General features: G+C 61.6%; 4 protein-coding genes across 4 annotated transcripts; 2 read left to right on the forward strand and 2 right to left on the reverse strand.

The window, feature by feature from the left end:
* Positions 1–1960: 1960 nt before the first annotated feature.
* Positions 1961–14878, reverse strand: IQGAP3 (IQ motif containing GTPase activating protein 3; the record flags this gene model as incomplete). The annotated part of the gene is made up of 38 exons (XM_080634990.1): positions 1961–2074; positions 2298–2406; positions 2687–2788; positions 2902–3068; positions 3336–3548; positions 3739–3826; positions 3970–4114; positions 4257–4359; positions 4845–4977; positions 5287–5519; positions 5803–5887; positions 6153–6293; positions 6384–6608; positions 6800–6963; positions 7049–7201; positions 7484–7692; positions 8028–8097; positions 8410–8481; positions 8605–8688; positions 9204–9374; positions 9491–9633; positions 9805–9972; positions 10056–10146; positions 10540–10703; positions 10830–10954; positions 11148–11308; positions 11420–11583; positions 11687–11774; positions 11921–12084; positions 12415–12502; positions 12733–12911; positions 13190–13303; positions 13497–13564; positions 13706–13782; positions 13909–13986; positions 14139–14295; positions 14585–14672; positions 14854–14878. The coding sequence occupies 38 exons, from the start codon at positions 14876–14878 to the stop codon at positions 1961–1963; spliced, it is 4923 nt and encodes a 1640-aa protein (XP_080491116.1).
* Positions 14879–15545: 667 nt separating this feature from the next.
* On the forward strand, positions 15546–17467 carry TTC24 (tetratricopeptide repeat domain 24; the record flags this gene model as incomplete). The annotated part of the gene is made up of 5 exons (XM_080634898.1): positions 15546–16290; positions 16367–16570; positions 16644–16772; positions 16919–17040; positions 17132–17467. The coding sequence occupies 5 exons, from the start codon at positions 15546–15548 to the stop codon at positions 17465–17467; spliced, it is 1536 nt and encodes a 511-aa protein (XP_080491024.1).
* A 419-nt stretch (positions 17468–17886) lies between these two features.
* On the forward strand, positions 17887–19862 carry NAXE (NAD(P)HX epimerase; the record flags this gene model as incomplete). The annotated part of the gene is made up of 6 exons (XM_080635026.1): positions 17887–18083; positions 18363–18471; positions 18546–18656; positions 18759–18872; positions 19312–19459; positions 19535–19862. The coding sequence occupies 6 exons, from the start codon at positions 17887–17889 to the stop codon at positions 19735–19737; spliced, it is 882 nt and encodes a 293-aa protein (XP_080491152.1). The 3' UTR covers positions 19738–19862.
* A 145-nt stretch (positions 19863–20007) lies between these two features.
* GPATCH4 (G-patch domain containing 4) lies at positions 20008–22205 on the reverse strand. The gene is made up of 7 exons (XM_080635044.1): positions 22123–22205; positions 21723–21796; positions 21543–21635; positions 21342–21449; positions 21129–21223; positions 20983–21033; positions 20008–20873 (listed from the first exon to the last, which is right to left on the reverse strand). Exons 1-7 carry the CDS (start codon positions 22196–22198, stop codon positions 20210–20212), a joined length of 1161 nt encoding a protein of 386 aa, XP_080491170.1. The 5' UTR covers positions 22199–22205; the 3' UTR covers positions 20008–20209.
* Between the last annotated feature and the right edge of the window lie 35 nt (positions 22206–22240).

Below are 22240 nucleotides of genomic sequence, written 5' to 3' on the forward strand. Positions count from 1 at the left end.
TTATTTTAAAGCCCACCCATTGGGCAAGCTCATTTCATCGAACCCCAGCCTGGTTTGGGTTGAAAAGGGACCTTAAAGCTCCTCCAGCTCCAACCCCTGCCATGGGCAGGGACACCTTCAACTAGAGCAGGGTGCTCCAAGCCCCTGCGTCCAACCTGGCCTTGAGCACTGCCAGGGATGGGGCAGCCACAGCATCTCCATTGACCCCATTCCAATGTCCCATCACTGTCACAGGGAAGAGCTTCTGCCTAAGAGCTCATCTCAGTCTCCTCTCTGGCAGGTTAAAGCCATTCCCCTCATCCTGTCCCTACCTGCCCATGTTGTGGCAATTCCCCCTCCCGCCAAGGCTGTGCCATGGTCACATCCAGGACCCCGCAGTGAGAGGGCTGGTGGGCATCCCTGGTCCCCGTGATGCTGCAGGGTGCTCAGAGCACCCAGAGCCGCTGCATTCCCCCGGCTTGCAATGACATCTAGTGGAGCCGCCTCGGGAGATGGCTCAGCCCCAGCCAGCTGATGGGCTCCTTCAGCATTCCCGGTGCTCAACTTTCCCCTCCAACCTCCTCTTCCCGGAGCCAGCACCGAATTCCAAGCCATGGCACAGCTTTCTATGAGCCAGAACCATTGTCTTATCCCCAGCACCACCAAGGCCCCTCGAGCCTGTGCTGAGATTGATGCAAGGAGGAAGAGCTGGGGGTTCTCATCAGCATCACTTAACCAGGCATCACAAATGAGTAGTTTCAGGGTGTCAAGTGGCTGCTGGTGACAAATCAACCCCCTCAAGGCACAGCCACAGAAGTGCTGGGTCTTCCTCTGAAGGAAAAACACCTATAGATGGGGACCAGAAGAATAAAGGCAAAGGTGCTAACTGGTACCAGGCACCCCTGTGTTTGAAAGTGGCCTCAATTCCCCCTCCAAGAGCAGAGGTGATGCCTCAGGGCTGAGTCAGCTCCCGGCTACGCCAGCTTCAGGCATGGAGGAACCAGCACCAGGGAAAGGAGAGGACCACCCCGCTGCTGGGAGGAGAAGGCAGCACCCAAGAACTGTGTTGGCTGATAGAGAGGTTTATTTAGGGTACGTGAGCAGAGGCAGCAGAGCAGGGATGCAGCACACACACAGAGAGCAGCTCGGAGTTAAAAATACATCAAAATCCCGTGTACAAACATCAGTTCCCAAACACAAGACATCCTCAATGCCAAGGTCCCAGGGTACCATTAAGCCTCTTGGAAGGAGCTTCCATGCAGGAGAAAGTGCTTTAAAGGCAGCTCTGGCCAAACTCAACCATCCTGTAACACTCTAAAACTAACTCAGCACCAGAGCACGGCCCCAGTGAACAGAGCAGCCACGACCCTGGCTGAGACAGCGGCTTGGGCTTCACATCACGGTCCCGAGGAGAGGATGCATCCCTGCTCCCGTGCCCCAAGGACAGGAGTGGCTCTGGGCTCTGCAGGAGCAGGCAGGGAAATCCATTGTGAAACCCCAAACTTCTCCTATTGCACCTTGATTTACCAGAGACAGGCCCTGGGTAGCTGCACAACAGTTACCACCTCCATCCTCCTTCTCTGCCTATCCCTATAATAAAGTCTAACTCTGACCTTTCCCAACCTTTAGTGGGAGGAAGAAATATATATATATATATATATATATTAAAATACCTTTATTTCATCACTAAAAGCACGTGTAGTGTCTGGAATGCGGAGCATCCTTGGGCAGCCCAAGCACCCCCAGACACTCCAGGTTAAAGCTATAGAAGCTGCAGAAGCCGCATCCTTTCTGCAGGAAGGGTTGGTACCAGCTCTCATCAGTGTGAGCCAAAGGGCTTGGGGGGGCCCAGGGCAGGGAAACTCCAGTGCAAGCAGCAGCTTCCCCCCTATGGGGACACAATGCCCCAGGACCACTGATCCTGAGGCTTCTCTTTGGCATCTTTGACTCCCCCCTCAAGCCCTCCCACCAACCCACCCCACTACTTCTTGAAGAACTTCTTGTTGAGGAGGAAGATGAGCAGGTTCACGTTGACCTTGGCCTTATCAAACATCTTCATGACTGCTACACCCTCGTATTGCAGCTGCAGCAGGTCCTGGGGGAGAGGGGACTGTCACCACCACCAGCCCTGCATGTCCCACCAGCATCCCCCAGGTCCAGCATCCCCCAGGGACAAGGGGACCAGCATGGAGCTGGGTTTGCCCCATGGAGGTGCTTGGTGATGCTGTCCTCATGGGCTCCAATTCCTCCCCCAGACCCAGGCGGATGTGGGGACACCATCAAGCCCCTGCCCTGGGGCACTGTGATGTGCTCCCTACCTGGTAGTACAATTGGAACCTCTCCATGTCGATCCCCATGAACTTGGCTTTCACCTGGAAGCGGCCCGATTCCTCGCAGGGGATGATGTCAAAAATTACGTTCCTGAACCTAAAGGGACAGAGGCACCAGCTACCAAAAGGGGCTTCATGGCTTTAACACAAGCAAGGAGCAGGTCACCCACCCAGTACAACCCCCAGGGGCCAGACCCACAGCCCAAACCCCTTCCAAAGCCCAGCTCAAGCAACCATGGAACGGTTTGGGTTGGAAGGGACCTTAAAGCTCATCCAATTCCAACCCCCTGCCATGGACAGGGAAACCTTCCAGGCTATTTTCCTCTCCCTGCCCACTGCAATAGCTCATCCCATGGGATGGACCGGGGGCTACGTACTGGCTGTGGGGCAGGTCCTCAATCTCCAGCAGCACTCCCTTCTCAAAGAGCCGGGCCGCAGTGTAGTGCAGTGATGGCAGCTTCTTGTTCTTCCCACTGACCCTTGAAGAGAAGAGCCCATGGAGCTGGTCCCCTGGGACCCTCATCAACATCTCCAGGACTCACAACATCCAGAGAGCAATTAGAAACAGAGGGGGTTTGGTAAGAAAACTTACTTGGTGCTGGCTGCCAAGTTGTCGAGGCAGGTCTTGATGTACTGGTTGTAATAATCAATTTGCTCCTCGTAAAACAAGGTCTTGGCATTGAGGCCCTGCAGGGTCTGCCTCAGCTTCAGGAGCTCCCCTTTGCGATGCTGCCGGTAGCGCCTCTGGTTCCAGATGTCCTGGGGGAAAACGATGCCAATAGAATTCATTTGGAGCTTTATGGAAGCACCAAGTTGCCCAGAGAAGCTGCAGCATCCCCATCCCTGGCACTGTTCAAGGGGGCCTGGAGCAAGCTGCTCTAGTGGAAGGTGTCCATGCCCACGGCACGGGGTTCAAGCTGGATGAGGGTCTTTAAGGTCCCTTCCAACCCAACCCATTCCAGTGATTCTATACCCAGAGCAGGAGCTCAGGTGGGTTTAGAGGTGACCTCCTTATCCCCAGCTCACCTTGGCCAGCTCATTGATGAGCTCCTGGTACTGATGGGCTGAGTCCACCAGCCCCAGGCTCTCCAGGCGCCGCAGGTTGCGGATGATCTTGCGCTTCTTCTCCTCCATGGACAATTGGCTGTTGGCAGCCAGGGACCGGTTGCGCTGCAGCTTGGCCGGGGTCTGCACATCCCGCAGCGCTCTCCTGTGCATGAGGTGGGCATGGGAGGCTTCCTGGGGATGAGGAGAGGGAGAGCATGGAGCGTGGCTGGAATGGGATGGGAGGAGATGGAGCAACCCCCCCCAGGAGTCTCTCCTGGTCCATCAGCCCAACCAGTGCTGGAGCATGGAGCCTTGGAGCTTGGACACCTCTGTGCCTTCTTTGCTCTTGCCCTAAGCAATGTGTTAACACTGCACATCCCACCTCGTGCTCCGAGGCCCGCGTCCACAAGATCTCTGGGAGGGAATCTCCTGGCTGGGACTGGATCACATCCACCAGCATCTGCTTGGTGCTGGAGACCAGAGGGAGCGGTCAGGCCCCCAGCTCCAGACCATCACTCCGCTCTACCAGAGCAGCACCTTTAGTTGCATCCCAAGGGTTTCCTGCCCTCCTTGAGCATCCCAACCCCGTGGAGCCTGCAGAGCCCATCCTCACCTCAGCAACAAGCTCCTGGTGTCACTCTCCTCGCTGCTGGCCACCGGCACCAGCTTCCCAGTGAGGGTGAGGGACATCTCCACCTTGCTGAGCTGGGAGAGCATCTGCTCAGCGCTGGCATCCATTGGGCTGGGAACGTTCTCCCCTGCGAGGGCAGAGAGAGCCCGAGTTGGCCTCCGAGGAGTGGTTTTCCCCATGCCCAAAGCGATTCAAGGAGAGCTTCGTGCAGGAAGACGCTTGGAGGAGCCTCCATCCTCCGAGGCGCTGGACCCCAGGGCTCTACCCACCGACCAGGAACTGGAGCGTGGGGAGCGCCCCGAGATCCTCCAGCAGCGCATGCAGGGGTTCCCCGTGCTGCGGCGCGATGGAGTCCTGGTGCTCGAGCAGGAGCTGGGATGAAGGAGGAAAATCAGCGTCAAAGGGGCAGGAACAGGGAGAAAGGGCAGTGGGGAACAATTGCACCCAAAGGGGAAGCTCGAAGTCAGGAGGTCCAGGGAAGGACAAGGACAAGCAGCAGCAAAGCTGCAGAATGGGGTTTGTTTGCTTGCTTAAAAAGAGGGGGGAAAGGGCCAGGAGGAGCTGTGCTGGTGATGGGATAGAGGAGATGCAGCAGAAAGGGAGCAGAAGAAACAGAGCCTGCATGAAGCAGAGCACTGTGTGCTCTTCTGGTTCCCAGCATAAAGAGGACATGGAGCTGTTGGAGCAAGTCCAGAGGAGGCCATGAGGATGAGCAGGGGCTGGAGCAGTTAAATTCAGGTTGGAGACAAGGCAGAAGCTCCCCATGGCAGGGGTTTGGAGCTGGATGAGCTTTGAGGTCCTTTCCAACCCAAACCACTCTGGGGTTCTATGTTTGAGGATGAGTTTGATGCCCTCACCTTGTGCGTGTTGATGAGCTCCCCCACTGTGATGTAGATGACGGGTTTGGCCACTGCCACCATCTCTGAGTACTCGTCCATGTTAAACCTCTCCTCTGGCTCAGGGACACTGCAGGCAGCAGAGATGAACCTTCTGCAGAGAGGGGGACAAGAGGAACCGGCTTCAAGCTGCACCAGGGCAGGTTTGGATGGGGATGAGGAACAATTCCTGCCCCAAAGGGTGCTCAGGCATTGGAACAGGCTGCCCAGGGCAGGGCTGGAAGAAGGGCTCACCCATTGCCATGGGTTCATGGTGGCCTTGGCAGTGCTGGGCAGTGACTGGACTGGACGCCCTTAAAGGTCTTTTCCACCCTGGTTGATGCTCTAGGTTCTATGATTCTAAGGAGGCTCAGGCCCGGCCCCCAGCACCCCCTCAGCACCCCCATCCCATGGTGACGCCCACCTGAACCTGTGGTGGGTCTCCTCCAGGTACCGGTTGACGCCGCAGAGATGCGCGGTGTCGCCCTCGAAGGGCTTGTGCGCGGCCGCGTGCTGCAGCACCTTGGCGATGGAGCCCAGGCTGCGGCGCTGCTCGGGGGGCAGGCTCACCCCGGCGCACAGGTCCACGATGTCAAAGCCATCGGGGGCCACCACGGCCGGGTTCATGTAGCGGTAATAGAGCAGGTTCCCCACAACCTAAGGCACAAGACAAAGCTGGCTGATGGGGAGCAGGCTCATGGCCAAGGAGGTGGTAGCTCAGCAGGGAAGAGGGTCCCATCCTTGCACTGATGCTCCTGGAGGGGAAGCAGTGCAGGCAAGAGCCCACCATTGGCATTTCCTTCATGGCTCAAGGACCACGGTGGCTTGAAGGGTGTTTTGAGTCAAGAGGACTCGACCTTTGAAAGGGAACCTGGACCTTTACATGCACGTTCAATGGGATGCTCCCATGCCGTGCAGACCCCCCCCAGCCCCGGGGTACCTTGTCAATGTCCTCTGCTGAAGCCTCGGGGAACTTCTCAGCCAAGGATGTCCTCAGGATTTTGGCCATGTAGCGCATCCCATAGCTGAGGAGAGGGCAGGGAGAGGGCTGTCAGTGTGTGGGGCAGCACCAGCTCGACCACCCTGCCCCATCCCTACTGCCCATCACCTCCCCCTTGGGGTGATGGAGGAGCCCATAGCAGGGGCTGGTGGCTGCAGCATCCCTCAGCCAGGAGGATGGAGCCAGTAACCACAGGGCCAGGAAGCCCCTCCATCACCCAGCCTCCCTTTCCAAGCCCTTCCAGCCAACAGCAGTGCAGGGATGTGCCCACAAGCCCTTGAGATACATACGGGATCTTGTCTACAGAAGAGGTGATAGCAGAGACAAACTTGTCCGTCATCATGAGGAGGTTGCGGATAGAGATATCCAACCGCCTTTGGACCTCAGGGTAGCTGAGAGCCTGCTCAGGGCTGACCTCATATGGGAGCTTGCTGTGAAGAGAAGACAAGGTCCCCATCACCATCCCGACACCCATCCTCACCCCATGGGCTGGGCTAAGGACAGAGCCCCCTCACCCTGACCTTTTCTGGCCGCTCTGCGACTCGCTCTGGTTGATCCAAGCCTTGTAGATGTCCACAGGGTTGGTGCGGATGCTGAGGGTCTTGTCCTGCAGGACCTGCTGCACCGGGCCCCCCAGGATGTGCCGCAGGGCGTTCTGCCCGCGGGCGTTGCGGTAGAAGCTGACCACCATCCGGATCACCGTGGCGTTCCCCAGCAGGATGTCGTGGACATGGTCCACCTTGGAGCTGGGGAGAGGCAGGAAGGATGGGGTGAAGGGGATGGGCTTGGTGGAGCACGACCACTGCGGGTGTTCTCCAATGCGGGAGGCAGCAGCCGGACGACATCGCTGCATCCAAACTGCTGCCCTTCATTCAGCCTTTTCCGGGTCCTGAATCCAGGAGAAGACCTGGAGGGTATCCCTATGGGATGCACCCACCCGATCTCCTCCTGCAGCGCTGCCTTGAAGAGCTGGAGCAGCAGGAAAGCCTCCCGTGGGGTGGACGCGTAGTTGTAGAGCGTGAAGATCACCGACTCCATGAACTTAGTGGACTTGTTCTGGGGCATCTGGAAGATGAGCCTGGCCAGGTACACGGGCTGCGTCTGCAGGGATGAGGAGCACCAACATCACCCCAAAGGCCACAGGGTGGCAGGGTCCCTGGCTCTGATGGGCACCGCAGAGCCCCACCTGCAGCAGGTAGAAGAGGTGCTGATAGGCCTCCAGCTTCTGCCTCTTCTCCTTGCTGAGCGACTTGAGCCCTTTCTGCTTGTCTATGGACATCAGCTCCGAGAGCTGCTCCTTGTTCTTCTTGGTCAGCTTCTTGCAGTGGCAAACCACCTCCTGAAGCCACATGGGCAGAGGGCAGAGAACCGGTGGTGACTGCCAAGCTCTCCAGCAAAGAGCCAGACTCACCTCAATGCTCCCCATCCCTTCCACCACCCCAAGCTGTGATGCCAAGGAGGGAAGGACCAGCCCTGTAGCATCAGGTGGCCAAGGTCCTCTCTCTGCTCCCCCCAACCTCAATGTTCCCCATCCCTTCCACCACCCCAAGCTGTGATGCCAAGGAGGGAAGGACCAGCTCTGCAGCATCAGGTGGCCAAGGTCCTCCCTGTGCTCCCCAACCTGCAGCGTGATCCTGTTCTTGACCAGCAGCCCAATCTTGATGTCCATGAGGTCCAGGTCGCTCTCCAGCTGCCGGTTGGCGCGGATCCTCTTCACCACCTCCTCCTGCAGCCGCAGCACCTCCGACTCTTCCCAAAAGTCCTGCTGACTCTGCTGCAGCAAGTGGATGAAGCGCCGGACGATGCTCAGCGGTGGGCTCCTGGCGTGCACTGACACAAGGCGCAGCACCACCACGGGTGAGACTGAGCAGCCACCTCCGTGGTGGACCCTCAGACCCCCCCTGCCAAGGCACCCCAAAAGCACCCCCAAAGCAGCATCTTCTTACACAGGACAAGGTGGTGCCACGAAGCCTTTGGGAGCAAAGGCACAGCAAGAACAGCCCCAGCACTGCTCTACCCAATGCCAAGGGCTCACCAAGGCTCTGTTTGCCATAGGACATTGGTGGCCAACTTGCCCCCACCTCCCCGCCACACAGGGCCAACAAGGGGAGAGGCAGAGCCCCCTTCCCAGTTAATTCCCAGAGCAGAGATGAGCAGGAACGTACCCAGCATCCTATAATCCCCACGGGCCTTGTGGGCTCGCACAAAAGCCTGGATCTTAATCACAGCTTCAACCTGCCAGGACAAACAAGGGGGGTGAGGGATGTTCCCCTATGGGGAGCACCCAGCTCCCTGCTCCCACCACTGGGAATCTGCTTCCCCCCAGCCAACACAGCCCTTCCCCTCGAAAGAACACCTTGAACTCCTTTTGGTTAGTGATGGAATTGGGGCCATTTTTGCTCTCCTCACACATGCAAACCCACTTGGGCACCTTTTCCTTCCCATCTCTCTCCCCCAGCACGGATGCACCAGTTTCACCCAGCATCATCCCCCCCCATCCACACAGGCACATCCCCAGGAGCTCTTTGACTCCATCCCATCACTCACGTTGTGCCTGAAGTAGCGCAGCCTCTCCCGGTACCTCCTCCGAGCCTGCCACATCCTCACGCCTGCCTGGATCTGGGAAAGACATTCGAGCCCTTGGAGAGGGCTAATGGAAGGCGTCCCTGCCTGAGGCAGGGGGTTGGAACCAGATGATTTGAGGTCATTTCCAACCCACACCATTCCAGGATTCTTCCAAACCTTTATTGCAGCATCCTCATTGGCCCGCAGGTAGCGCAGCTGCTCCAGGTAAGCTCTGCGCTGCTTGTACCCCCTCCAGCAGGCCTGGGCATAGGCAAGACAAGCAGTTACTGAGATGGGTGCAAGGCCACCGTGACACCATCCTCTGCAGCACCTTGGATGAGCCTTGGCTTTGAAAGCTACAGAGCAGCAACCATCAGAGCAGCTTCCAGTGTCTGCAAGGGGCTACAAGGATGCTGGAGAGGGACCTCCATCAGGCACTGGAGCAATAGGACAAGGGGTGATGGGTTCAGACTGAAACAGGGGAGATTTAGGTTGGAGATAAGGCAGAAGCTCTTCCCTGTGAAGGTGGTGGGAAACTGGGATGGGTTGGATGGAGAAGCTGTGGCTGCCCCATCCCTGGCAGTGTTCAAGGCCAGGTCGGACACAGGGGCTTGGAGCACCCTGCTCTAGTGGAAGGGCCGGAACTGGATGAGCTCTAAGGTCCTTCCCCATCCAAACCATTCTATGATCCTATGGCCCTCCAGAGGATGCTGCAAGCAGCCACCCATGGCCTGCACCCCCTTGCGCAGAGGCGGGACAGATCCTGGCTCCATCACCTGGATCCTGACGGCAGCCGGCCGCTGCTCCCGCAGGATGCTCCGGCGCGCCGCCAGCTCCCGGCGCACCAGGAAGCCGCGGAGCCGAGCCTGCAGCCTCACCACGAAGGCCACGTTGGCTGCCCACAGCCGCTCCCGGTCGTGCTCTGCCGTCACTCGGGTGACAACTGCCTGTGGGGACACAACACAGGAGCTCAGCCCCATCAGTGCCAGCAGCACCCATCTGTCCTGTAACCCCAGGATGAGGTACCAGCATCAGCACCAGCTGAGCCCCATCCATCCCGTACCTGGAGCTCCTCCCGGCTCAGATGCGTGGTGTTGATGCTACCATCGGGTGGGCGCTGCCAAGTGCCCTCGAAGCTCTGCAGGCTCAGGTAGAACTCAGCACCATCCGCCAGCCGGTGCCGGATCCAGCACGGCTTCGCGCTCCCTGCACGCCGAGATGGATGGGTGCTGATGGAGGCGCTGCTCCCCGCCATGGATGGGTGCTGATGGAGGCGCTGCTCCCCGCCATGGATGGGTGCTGATGGAGGTGCTGCTCCCCGCCATGGATGGGTGCACCCCAGGGTGACGGGATGGGGCTGGTACAATCAGCTTTTACCTGTTTGCCTCTTGGTGGCCATCAGAGCCGCCAGCTGCTCCTGGTACCCGGCAGCGCAGGCGCTCACCACCCCGCGCAGGGCCACGGCGGGGTTGAGCAGCACCCGCAGGGTCTGGCTCGCCTTCCCCTCCTTGATGGCCTGGTTGATGGCAGCGATGCCCAGAGCCACTGCAGGGACGGAGGGGTCCATGTGAGACTCCCCTTGCCTCCCCCCATGGCTGCAGGGGCACAACATCGGGGAGAGCTCTCACTCTTCCTGGCTGCCACCGTGTCCTCATTGGCCTTGCAGACTCCTTCCTGGATCTCTTCCCACCAGAGCACAGCTCCATCATCCCCTGTGGCCTGCGAGACAGCGAGAGGATCAGAGATGGGCACCCTGTGCCAGTGCCTCAGCACCCTCACAGGGAAGAGCTTCTTCCGAACACCCCATCTCCATCCCCCCTCTGGCAGGTTGAAGCCATTCCCCTTGTCCTGCCCCTCCATCCCTTGTCCCAAGCCCCTCTCTGGGTTTCCTGCAGCCCCTTTAGGCACTGGAGCTGCTCTAAGGTCCCCCCTTAAGGAGCCTCCTCTTCTCCAGGCTGACCCAAGCCCAGCTCTCTCATCACCAGCAAGATGGGCTCTGGTGAGCCCCGGTCTGCACATCACCACTCATCCAGCACCTTCTGCTCTCCCTACACCATGGAGGGGGAGCTGCTGCTGGGGGGGTACCACACAGCCAAGGGGATCCCCCCCAACCTGGGCTTTCATCCTGCGCGCGTGGGCCAGGACGTGGTGGTAGCGCTGGGCAATGGGGAGGCTGACGTGGGGCAGGGCAGCCGCCTGCAGCAGCAGCGCCGACAGCGTCTTCTCGGGGTCCTGCTGCAGCAGCGCCTCGTTGATGAGCCTCACAGCCGTGATTCCTGCATGGAAGGATGGGATGCATGGATCAGCTCCCCCCCCCCCGCAGGGTGAGACTCTCTGCTGTGTCCCTAGGGCTGGGCTCCCCATGCAAAGCCCCTGCTCGCCCCAGCGCGGGCAGTGCTCACGCTCGTTTTCATCCTGCACTGAGGAATTGGTGGCGTTCACGCTGTCCTGGATGCTGTTCCAGCTCAAGAACTCCTCTCCTGCTGCCCGGCATTGCCCTTTGAGCTGCACTAAGTCCTCAAAATACCTGCAGGAGACACACAGGGCACCGGCTCGCGGCATTCCAAGCGGGAATGGCGCCAGGCAGAGCCAGCGCCTTGCTTTCCAAAGGGGAGAAGGCAAGGCCTGGGGCAGGTTGGGTGATGAAACGAGCCCGCACAACCTGCCCATCGCCTCCCAAGGGTCTGCTCCACAGCACCCACCCCAGACGCAGCCCTCACCGCTGCCCGTTTGCATCCTCAACACCAGCGAGCCCCAGGGCAGAGCTGACCAGGCTGCTCCAGAGCGCATCGGGGTCTCCAGCATCCAAGGCTCTGTTAACCAATGCCACAGCTGAGAGCATCTCCACGGCCACAAACAGCTCCTCCTGCACCAGCTCACCCTGCATGGGGCAAGGCAGAGACACTGAGACCCCCATAACCCAGCCTATCAGAGGTATTGACCCCCCCCCAAAGGACCAATGGGACCCAGAGCGCATCCATGGGGAGCTCACCCGCGGGTGCTGGCTCTGCAGCAGGGCCAGTTGGTGCTGGTACAGGGGGGCAGCGAGGGGGTACACATCAGGCAGCTGGGCTGCAGGCTCCATCAATGCTCCCAAGGTTTCGGCTGGGTTTCCATGACGGATGGCGGCGTTGATGCGGCTGATGGCCCCTAGCACTGCAGGAAGACACCGGCTCCAAAGGGATGCACCAGGCAGCAGAACCTCACCTCCAGCACCAGAACCTGCCCCAAAAGCACCACGTCCACCCCAGCTACTCACTGGCTCGCTCCTCCTCGCCCTTCCTGTTTGCCGTGAGGATCCCAGCTTCCAGCTCTTCCTGCTCCAACAGGTCCACATAGCCCAGCTCCTGCAACAAGAGCTTCTGTGTCCCACAGACCCTGTTTGTGCTGATGGAGCTACCACGCTCGGACCCCGTGCACGGAGATGCTGATCCCCAATGGGATCTCCAGGAGACCAGCACCCAAACACCCCCCAGGCTCCTCCAGCCCCTACCAGCGCCTTCTGCTCCCGCTCCATGCTGAGCTGCTCCAAGTAGCGCTGGAGGTTGTCCCGCTGGAGGCAGCGCAGGGCCAGGACCGGGTCCTGGAGCGCACGGTGCAGCGCCAGCACATCCTGCTGCTCCAGGGCATCATCCACCTCCTCCAGAGCTCCGTGCACTGGGACAGGACATTGACACCCGGAGGAGGTGAGCAAGCGAATCACCCTCATCACCCTTGTGCTCCAGGCCCTGCACCTTCTCTGGCCCCGCTCCATCACCTCAATGTCTTTCTTATAGCGAGGGGCCGAGAGCTGACCACAGCATTGTTAGCAATGAGTATTAATAATGCTGATTTCCCCTTGGGAAAGCACCAAAAGGCCCAGCCCAGGCCCCCAACACATCTGAAGCCTGAGCCGATGGCTTCTTTCTGTTGTGCCCCCCACCCCAGGCAGGCTCTCCCTGCAGCCCGGGGTACCCCAGCTAGGGAAGGCACAAGCTTTGCTCTCACCATTCACTTTGTTGATGTTCCCTTGGATCTCAGCCTGGGTCAGGTAATGGTCGTAGATGTCTTCTCCCTCAGGGATCACCTGCAGGAGCTGCAGGATGCTCACCCTGAGCGTGCACCCAATGGCACACAGCCAGGGTCCCACACAGATGCTTCCAAGCCCCTTCCAACCTGGCCTCGAACACTGCCAGGGATGGGGCAGCCCCAGCATCTCTGTGCCAGCACAAGACACGCATGGGGACAACTATGCACAGGGGACCCCTGCAGCCCATCACCACCCCCCCTCGCATCCCCTCAGGGACCCCCCGGTGCCCTCCTCACCCTGTTCCTGGCGTTGCTGCCCTTCTCCAGCTTCGCCCGGTGCAGCATCTCCTGGTAGGCACCCGCCAGCTCCTGGCGCAGGCCAAGCAGCATCGCGCTGGGGTTGCGAAGGGCCCCCATGGTCTGGGCCACCACCCCCTGCTCCACGGCTTGGTTGATGGCCAGCACAGCGGCATGCACTGGGGACGCAGCGGGAAGGTTAAGGCAGGACCATCCCCTATGGCCCTGAGTGCATGGGACGAGCTGCACCACGTGCGATGCTGGGAACCAGCCCCATTCCCAAGGAGCAATCTGTGCTCTCCAGTGCCCACGAAGCCTCCATGTCTCAACGTGCGAACCCTTGGGCTCTGTGCCAGCCCATGCATGGCTCTGAGGGAGAGCAAGGAGGAGCCTCCACCATCTCAGGGCACCCCTGTGTTTGCTGGCCCCTGGTTTGATGCTTGGGGGCACCCATCACCTGCTGCTTCATCCACAGAGAGCTCGTTGGCCAGAATGCCCCCGATCTTGCTGAAGGCAGGCAGCTGCAGGCCGTACTTCTCCAGCTCCCGCTTCATGTGGTTGATCTCCTCCTCTGGAACCCGGCACAGAATGAGAGAACAGCTTGGCTTGGGAAGGAGCTCAAAGCTCATCCAAACCAAAGGGGTGCAGAAGGACCCACACTGCAGTAGCATCACCAAGGCAGCTCTGGGCTGAAGCCCAAGGTCTTCATTCCCCACATCCCTCCCGGTCCAGGGCCCCAGAGCATCCCTGCAGCGATGCTGTACCTGTGAAGTCCACTTTCCCATACAAGTCCTGGATCTGAGGAGCCAGCCCCAGCTTGAAGAGGTACAAGCTGAAAGGCAAAGCAGACGCACACCATGACCAGTCCCTCCCTGTGCTTCTGCAGCACCCAAAGGCTCTTTCCCCAATTGGGGGATGCCACCAAAGGGCTTTTGAACACCAGCACGACCAGTTTGGGGCCAGGGGCAGCCACCTGAGTGCATGGATGCAATAGACCACCCGGGGCATGTTCTTCTTGTCATAGATGTCGGTGGTCTCTGGATGGAACATCTGCCAACAAGACAAGAGGCCGCTCAGGAGGAGATGGCACCGACATGGTCCATGGGGAGGATGGTGGCCAAGGGTGGAGGGGCAGAGATGAACCCCCCCAGTGACACCGGCAATGGGGGCCGTTACCGAGGGGAGCCCCACGTGGCTCATCGCATCCCTCCAGTAGTTGATGTTATCCGTGTGCCGGAAGTGGAGCCCGGCTGCCTGGAGGACAGGAAACACAGGATGAGGCTGAGCCCCCCCTTCTCCCCCAAACTCATGAGGTTAAAGCCCAAGGCAAAGCCTGTGACCCCCCCCCAGAATGAACCCTGCAGGGCCCAAGGTGCACCCGAAGGGAGGTACCCCCCCAGCCTCACCTTGTACCGGCTCTGCTCGGGGTCGTAGATCTTCTTCAGAGGGACCACAGTGGGGGCGAAGCAATGGCCCAGCTTGGCCAGCACCACCCCATTGCGCAGGGTCTCTTCGAGCTCCATCGGAGGAGGCAGCTCCTCTCTCAGACAGGCCTCCAGCCAGCTGCAGGGCAGAGATGGGGCACACCATGGACCTCCCAAGACCCATTCCAGGCAGGAAAAGCAGCTCCCAAAGGAGACATCCCCACCCCATCCCCACCAACCCCCCCTCCATGGCAGGGAGAGGTCAGCACCCAGCCCTTTGCTGCAGGATGGGGTGCTCCTGTTTGGCTGCTCCCCCAAACCCCACCTTTGGAGGTACCAGGAAGCACCAGGAGCAGGCAGGATCCTCCCAATCCCCATCCCAGCCTTTCCCCCCTCGAAGCAGAGGGGTTCCCCACGTCCAGCCCCACCGCTTGGCCTCCTCCAGGTGACACAGGTACTGGTAGGCGATGTTCTGCCTCCTCTTCTCATCCATCTCCTCGGCCGTCAGGCGCTCGCCTGGATGGGGACAGATCCCGTTATCCCGGGGGGATCCTTCACCCCCATCCCACCCAAATGAAGATTCCCACAAGGAACTCCACCAAGATCTGCTCCACACCCCCCTGCACCCCCCGACCGGCCCCGCATCCCCACCGGGACCCCGACACCCCCTTATCCAGCCCCACAACCGGTCACACACAACGCAAAGACCCCGAACCCTCCATGGCCACGGCTGCGGAGGCTCCACCCGCGATTTGAATCTCCCGCCGCTCACGTGACGCCGCGCGGGGGCCGCCGGGAGTTGTAGTTAAGTACCGGTGAGCTGGGACCGGCTGTAGTGCTGTGCCGGTACCGGCTGCAGTGCGGTAACGGGGACCGGCTGTAGTGCGGTACCAGGGAGCAAAGACTATGGACACGAGAGGGTGGTTGTGCAATCAGACACCCCGCTCCCAGCATCACCCCGCTCCCAGCATCACCCCGCTCCCAGCATCACCCGGCTCCGCTGACCGCGTTGCCATGGTGCTGCACACCGGTGCCAGGGATGAAACCGGAGCCACTGGGGCCATCTCAGAACGTTCCTTCCCCAGGAGAAGGCCGGCTTTGTCCTGGTCCGCCTCTGTCACACACTCCCCTGCTGCTTTCCTGGTGCTCCAAAGCGGCTTTCCAGACATCCCAGTTGGACCCAGCAGCCCTCGGACCCCCCCATCCCTGACTGGAAGGCGGCAGCAAGCACTGGTGATGCCCTGTGTCCTTCTCCCCTCTCTTGGCACTTAAAGAGCAAACAGTAAGTGCATGCAACCGGATATTCTGCCTCCCACAAGGACATCCCGTGCTGCTCTTCCCCAGACATCCCGCTGCATCCCTCTCTTGCAGGCAGGTCTCACCCAGCCCATGGCTTCAGAGGAGGCAGCAAACCCCGGGGCGCATCCCACAACCCCTGCGGCACCCAAAAAGAGCCGGAAGAAAGGGAAGGAGAAGCCAGAGGCCGGGGCAGATGCTCAGGACGGAGGCAATGAGGTGGTGGAGCTGGAGGCCAGGATCAAGGGGCTGACACGAGTTGGGCACCGGGCGCTGGTGCTGGGCGATGGGCAGGAGGCGGTCGGGTGCTTCAGGAAGGCATTCGTCCTCTCCAGGGGCACGGTGAGCCCCCAGCTCCGCAGCGCTTGTGCCTTCAACCTGGGGGCTGCCTACGTGGAGAGCGGGAAACCCAAAAAGGGCCTCGCATTCCTCCTCCAGTCCCAGTCCTCACTGGGGGGCAATGGGGAGCCCTCGCGGGACCTTTATTTCAGCATCGAGGCAGCTCGTGAGGGGCTCCAGGACTTCCCAAAGGCCCTGGAGCACTTTGGCATCGCCGCTGACAGTGACCGTGCGGCGCAGGCCGGCAGCAGAGCCGGGACCCGCGTGCGGATGGGCTGCTGCTACCTGGGGATGCGGGAGCCGGCGCGCGCGGCGCGGTGCTTCCTGGATGCGGCGCGGTGCTTTGCGGCGGCCGCCAGCCCCGAGGCAGCAGCCGTGGCTCTGAGCAGGGCCAGCGGCTCCATGCTGCAGAGCCGGGGCTTCGGGGTGGCCGAGATCGCCGCGGTCCTCGCCCAGTGCCACTCGCTGTGCAGCAGCATCCGTGATGCAGCCCTGCGAGGTAACGCCACGCTCCATCCTTCGCTCCCGGTGCCTGGACCAGCACCCACACCCGGCCTTTCCTCTGTGCTCCGCAGGGAAACTCTACAGCGACATCGGGCTCAGCTATTCCCAGCTCCACATCTTCACCCTGGCTGCTGAGAGCTTCGAGAGGGCTCTGGCATCCGGACCGGGGCAGCACAGGGCGGCTGCGCTGCTGCAGAACATGGGTGCTGCCCACAACGCGCTGGGCAGCTTCGGCACGGCGCTGGGCTGGCACCGGCGAGCGGCGGCGCTGCACGGTAGGTCGTACCGGGATGTCTTGCTCTTGCCTCTGCTGGATGTGCCCAATTCCGATCGGGTTCCCAATTCCAGGCGCTTTTGGGAACCGGAGGGCGCAGGGGCAGTGCTTTGGGAACCTGGCCTATGCCTACAGCCGGCTTGGGAACCATGAGGCTGCTGCAGAGAGCTATCTGCACGCCCTGCAAGCCTTCCGGGACTCGGGTAAGGGGGATACAGGCAAATCACCCCTGTGCTGGCGGCTCTGCAGCATCCCCATGCCGGGTGTGCGCCGCATCCAAAGGGCATCGGTGATGCTCCCACCCCAGGACCGCACTGAACCAGCACTGATGCTGCTCCTCACCTCCCAGGGGATGTGCAGGGGCAGTGGCAAGCATGCGAGGGGTTGGGAGCTGCCTACTTCCACCTGGGAGACCCCCCCAGAGCCATTGGGCACTACAAGGAGGCCCTGACATTGCTTTCCCATTGCCAGGTTAGGAACATGGGGCGGGCTGGATGCTCTCCTGCATCACGGGGTGACCACCCCAGCCCTGGGCGCTGACCGTGGGGTGCCTCCTCTGCAGGACACCCCCAGAGCTGCCCGTGAGCGGGTCGTGCACAGGCTCACCGATGCCATCCAGCACCAGCTCTGCCTCCACGGCCACCTCTCCCGCAGGGTGAGCATCACCCCATGGCGCGGGGCAGGTTGGGGCACTGGAGCATCGCAGCGCAGGCACGGCTTGGTGGATGCACCAGGGTTCGGGGGGCAGAGATGCGAACCCCGCACGGTCCCTCCATCCCAGCAGGACCCCATCCCAGCAGGATGTGCCCCCCCCTCCCAGCAGGACCCGGGTCAGCTGCAGCTTCCCCCCACTCAGCCCCGCGCCACCAGGACACAGCTTCGGGGGAGCAGGATGTGAGTCACAAACCTGCCATCCCTCGGACTGCTGCATCCCCACATCCCGGGATGTAGCCATGACCCGGGGGGGGGGGGGCTCAGCACCCCACACACCCCGTTAATGCCTCGGTGGCCTCGCTGCGCCCCCAGCCCCATGGACCAGCAGCCTCGTGGTTGTCGAGAGCCCCGCACCGGGAGGAGGGAGCCCCGCACCGGGAGGAGGGAGCCCCGCACCGGGAGGAGGACGCTGTCGCTCCTCTGCATCCTCTTGTGACAGCGGCAGCACCGGGACCGCGCATCGGGACCCGGCGCGGTTTCGAGCCCGCTCCTCCGCTGCTCTCCTTCGGGCACCCGACGGGGCGGGTACGGGGCACCCGGCTCCGCCCCGGGGCCGTCCGTGCGCCTGCTCCGTGCCGAGCGGAGCCGCTCCGAGCCCGCCGCATGCCGGGACCGAGGGCGCTGCTGGGGCTGGGGCTGGGGCTGCTGGTGGCGGCGGGGGGAGCGCGGGCGGGCGGGCGCTGCCTGAAGCGGGGCTGGGGCTGGAGCCGGGACTGGGAGCGGGCTCCGTGGTGCGGCTCCCACCGCGCCATGCACGGCCCCAGCGCGGGGCCCGGCCCGCGGGGGCTCCGGTTCCTCGGGTACGGCCGCGGGGATGCGCTGGGGCGGGGGGGAGGCCGAACGGGTTCGAAATAGCGGGGGGAAACGGGGGTAAGAGGGTGGTTGGGGGCCCGCAGGGGGGTAACGCGGTGGAGGGGGTCGGGCAGGGCCATTGGGGTGCATGGGGGGGGCAGGAGATGTGCGCTGTGGTGCGCGTCCCCTTTGGGGCTCTTCACAAAGCCGAGGGCATCTGAGCCTCCAGAACCGGGGTGCAGGCGGGTTTTGGGGTCCCCATAGGCGCCATCCCCCTCCCCATCCAGGCAGGATGAGGCCCAGGCCATCGACCAGGAGCTGTTCACCGAGTACAAGTTCAGCGTGGACCAGCTGATGGAGCTGGCGGGGCTGAGCTGTGCCACGGCCATCGCCAAGGTGGGTGCACAGGAGCACAGGGGGGTCCCTGCATCCTCAGCATCACCCTCCCAGCACCGCCTGCCCCGCTCCAGGTTTATCCCCCCAGCTCCTTCACCACGAGCCGCCCCACGGTGCTGGTTGTGTGCGGGCCAGGGAACAACGGCGGCGATGGCTTGGTCTGTGCCCGGCACCTGAAGCTGTTTGTGAGTCTCTTGGGCACCCCCGACCCCATCAGCTTTGGGGTTCCTGCTCCTCGGGCTGCGCCCGGCCCTGGAATTCTGCTCAGATCCCTGTTGTTCCTGCAGGGCTACGAGCCCACCGTGTATTACCCCAAGCGCCCCAGCAAACCCCTCTTTGAGGGCTTGACCACCCAGTGCCAGAAGATGGACATCCCCTTCCTGCCCGAATTCCCAGCTGAGGTGAGGATATGGAATCATGGAAGCAACCATAGAAAAGCCCTTTCAGCTCATCCAGTCCTGACTGCCAAGGCCACCACTAACCCATGGCACTGAGCGCCTCAGCTACTCCAGCCCTGCCCTGGGCAGCCTGATCCAATGCCTGAGCATCCTCTGGGGCAGGAATTGGTCCTCAGCTCCATCTAAACCTGCCCTGGTGCAGCTTGAGGCCGGTTCCTCTTGTCCCATCCCTTGTTCCTTGGGAGCAGAGCCCAGCCCCATCCTGGCTCCATCCCCCTGAGCCTTCTCTTCTCCATCTGAACCCCCCAGCCTTTCCCCATCGCTTGTGCTCCAGCCTCTGCACCAGCCCCATTGCCCTCCTATGGCCCCACTCCAGCCCCTCAATGTGTGGTACCCATGGGGCAGCCATGCCCAGGGCTGGTTTCCACCCTCCTCTCTGCAGCCTGCGCTCATCGATGAGCTCTATGGGCTGGTGGTGGACGCGATCTTCGGGTTCAGCTTCAAGGGGGCCGTGCGGGAGCCCTTCGGCAGCATCCTCAGCACCCTGGGCCACATCACGGTGCCCATCGCCAGCATCGACATCCCCTCGGGTGAGTACCTGCTGCCCCCAAAGGGGCCCATTTGGGGTCTCCCTGGCTCCAGCTTGTCCTGGGGGCTCGTTGCAGGCTGGGATGTGGAGAAGGGGAAGGCGGATGGGCTCCAGCCGGACATGCTCATCTCACTCACGGCGCCCAAGAAGGCAGCGCTGCACTTCGAAGGGCGCTTCCACTTCCTCGGGGGCAGGTTCGTGCCCCCAGCGCTGCAGGAGAAATACGCCTTAAACCTGCCCCCGTACCCCGGGACAGAATGCGTCCTGCAGCTCACCTAGAGCTGCGGCTCCGGGTGCTCAGCACGATCAGCACATCGCTGGGCTTCGGGCCTACCCAGTGCGATGGAAGCTCAGTGCAGACCAGGAGCCTGGGCCAGGGAGTTCCGACCTAAGCCCAGTGTTTGGAGGGGTGAATGGGATCGTGGATCCCGGATCCCGCCGCGCTCTGGGATGGTTTCATGGCAATAAAAGCTTTATTCGTGCCCTTGACAGAACATTTCATGCTCTGTGGGGTCTGTCCCCTTGGGTCCCTCTGTGATAGCCCCACGGCAAAGGGGTCCCTGGTTGGAAGTGGGGTCCTCCGTGATGGAAGTAAAGCTCCATCCAGCTCTAGACCAAGCAGTCCCAGCCCAGCATCCCCAGGCAGGGATGAACACTCAGCCAGGCCACAAAGAGCCCAGAGCACCCTTGGGCACCAAGGACAGGAATCGGGACCCTTGCAGCCAGATGGAACCAGCCACGGGGCCCTTGCTCACTCTGGGTCCTTCTTCCTCCTCCTCCTCTTCTTCTTCTTCCTGGGGCTGTGCCTGGCCTGGTCTGGCTCATCTGTGTCTGCCAGAGGCACCTCTGTCTCAGCTGGCTCTGCTTTGTCCTGCTGCTTCTTTTTCTTCTTCTCCATTTCAACTGGTTCTTCTTTGTTCTCCTTTTCCTGCTTCTTCCTTTTCTTCTTCTCCATCACAATTGGCTCCTCCTTGTTCTCCTTTTCCTGCTTCTTCCTTTTCTTCTTCTCCATCACAATTGGCTCTTCCTCGTTCTCCTTCTCCTGCTTCTTCCTTTTCTTCTTCTCCATCACAATTGGCTCTTTGTCCTCCTGCTGCTGCTTCTTCTTCTTCCTCCTTGCAGCCCTCCCTTCCTCTCCTGCCACCTCCTCTTCATTTGCCTCCTGGTTCTTCTTCTTCTTCCTCTTTGCATCCTTTCCTTCATCTGCATCCTTTCCTTCATCTCCCTCCTCCTCCTCGCTCGGCTCCTGGCTCTGCAGCACCTCAGCACTGGCTCCATCCCTGGACTCTTTCCTTTTCCTCTTCTTTCCCTGCCTCTCGGGGGGCTCCTTGTGTCCGTACGTGGCCAGGAAGGCTCGTTCCTGCTCCTCCAGGCGCGCCAGCTTGGCGCTCATCGTCAGGCCATGCCGGGCACCCCTACAACGACCAATGGCACCGGGGTCTGGCACCTCCCTGGCAGGGCACGTGCCCCCCAACCTGCTCCAGAGCCCCCCCAGAGGAGAGGGGACCCCCGGGAACCACTCACTTGTGTGCGGTGCGGCCCCCACACACTCGCATCAGCTCCTCATCCGTCAGCCTGTGGGACACAGACAGGGGCAGCGCGCTCAGGACCCGGGGTCCCCCTCACAGCATCACCCCCCATAGTCCCGCAGGGCAGGGATGGAGCCTTGCCTCCTGGCTGAAGACAGGTCCAGCTCTTCCTCCTCCTCCTCCTCGCTGCTCGCGGAGCCTGTGGGCTCCTCGCCGTGTGCTGTGAGCGTGGCCGACTGCACAGAAGGGGGCACAAGGAAAAGGGGACCTTGGGGGGCAACAGCAGCAATGGGCTGGGGAGGCTGCGCTGGGAAAGGGGGTGCAGAGCTTGGGCTGCCCCCAAAGGCATTTTACCTTCACGAAGCGGCCGTACAACAAGCTGGGGGTGCTGGTGGCCTTGCGGGGCTTCTTATTGCTGATCCTGACTCCCCGCTCGGAAAGCGCCTTCACGGAGATGCCGTCCTGCAGGGATAAGAGAGGGCAAGGGCTTGGGAATACTTAACCTGAGGGGCTTTGCCATTAAAGCGCATCACCGGGACCCCGGCGGGCTCCGACCTGCCCGGCCTCCACCGCGATGTTGGCGGCCGCCTGGTTGAAGACGTGGTCCCACCAGTGGAAGGAGAAGGGCTCGGATGCGTCGTGTCCCACCTGCGGGAGCACAGGAGCCGCTGGAGATGCTGCCACCAGCACCGAGCCCCCCCGGGGATGGGGGGAGGACGGGGACCCGCGACTCACCCCGGCCGTGCCGCACTTCACCTTCACCCGGATGGGCTCGGCGATGCCCTGCTCCCGCCGGCCCAGCCCCTGCCCTGCGGACAACGGCTCCGTCATGGACCGCACTGGATCCAGCGCGGACCGCACCGGCTCCATCATGGACCAAATGGGTTCCATCATGGACCGCACTGGATCCAGCGCGGACCGCACCGGCTCCATCATGGACCAAATGGGTTCCATCATGGACCGCACTGGATCCAGCGCGGACCGCACCGGCTCCATCATGGACCAAATGGGTTCCATCATGGACCAAATGGGTTCCATCACGGACCGCACCGGCTCCGCGGCAGAGACACCGAGTCCGGGGGCTGGGGGGGGGGGGGGCGTTAGGGGCACACACGCGGTGCGGTGGGACCCGCACCTCGCCTCCAGCCGTGCCGCCGGAGCTGGCTCTCCGCGAACAGCAAACCGCGGCCCGGCGGCCCCGGCGCGCTCATGGCGGCGGGAGCGGGACCGGGATCGGGACCAGGAACCGGGAT

This window comes from Psittacula echo, assembly GCF_963264785.1.
Source record: "Psittacula echo genome assembly, chromosome: 26".
In the NCBI taxonomy this organism is placed as follows: Eukaryota; Metazoa; Chordata; class Aves; order Psittaciformes; family Psittacidae; genus Psittacula; species Psittacula echo.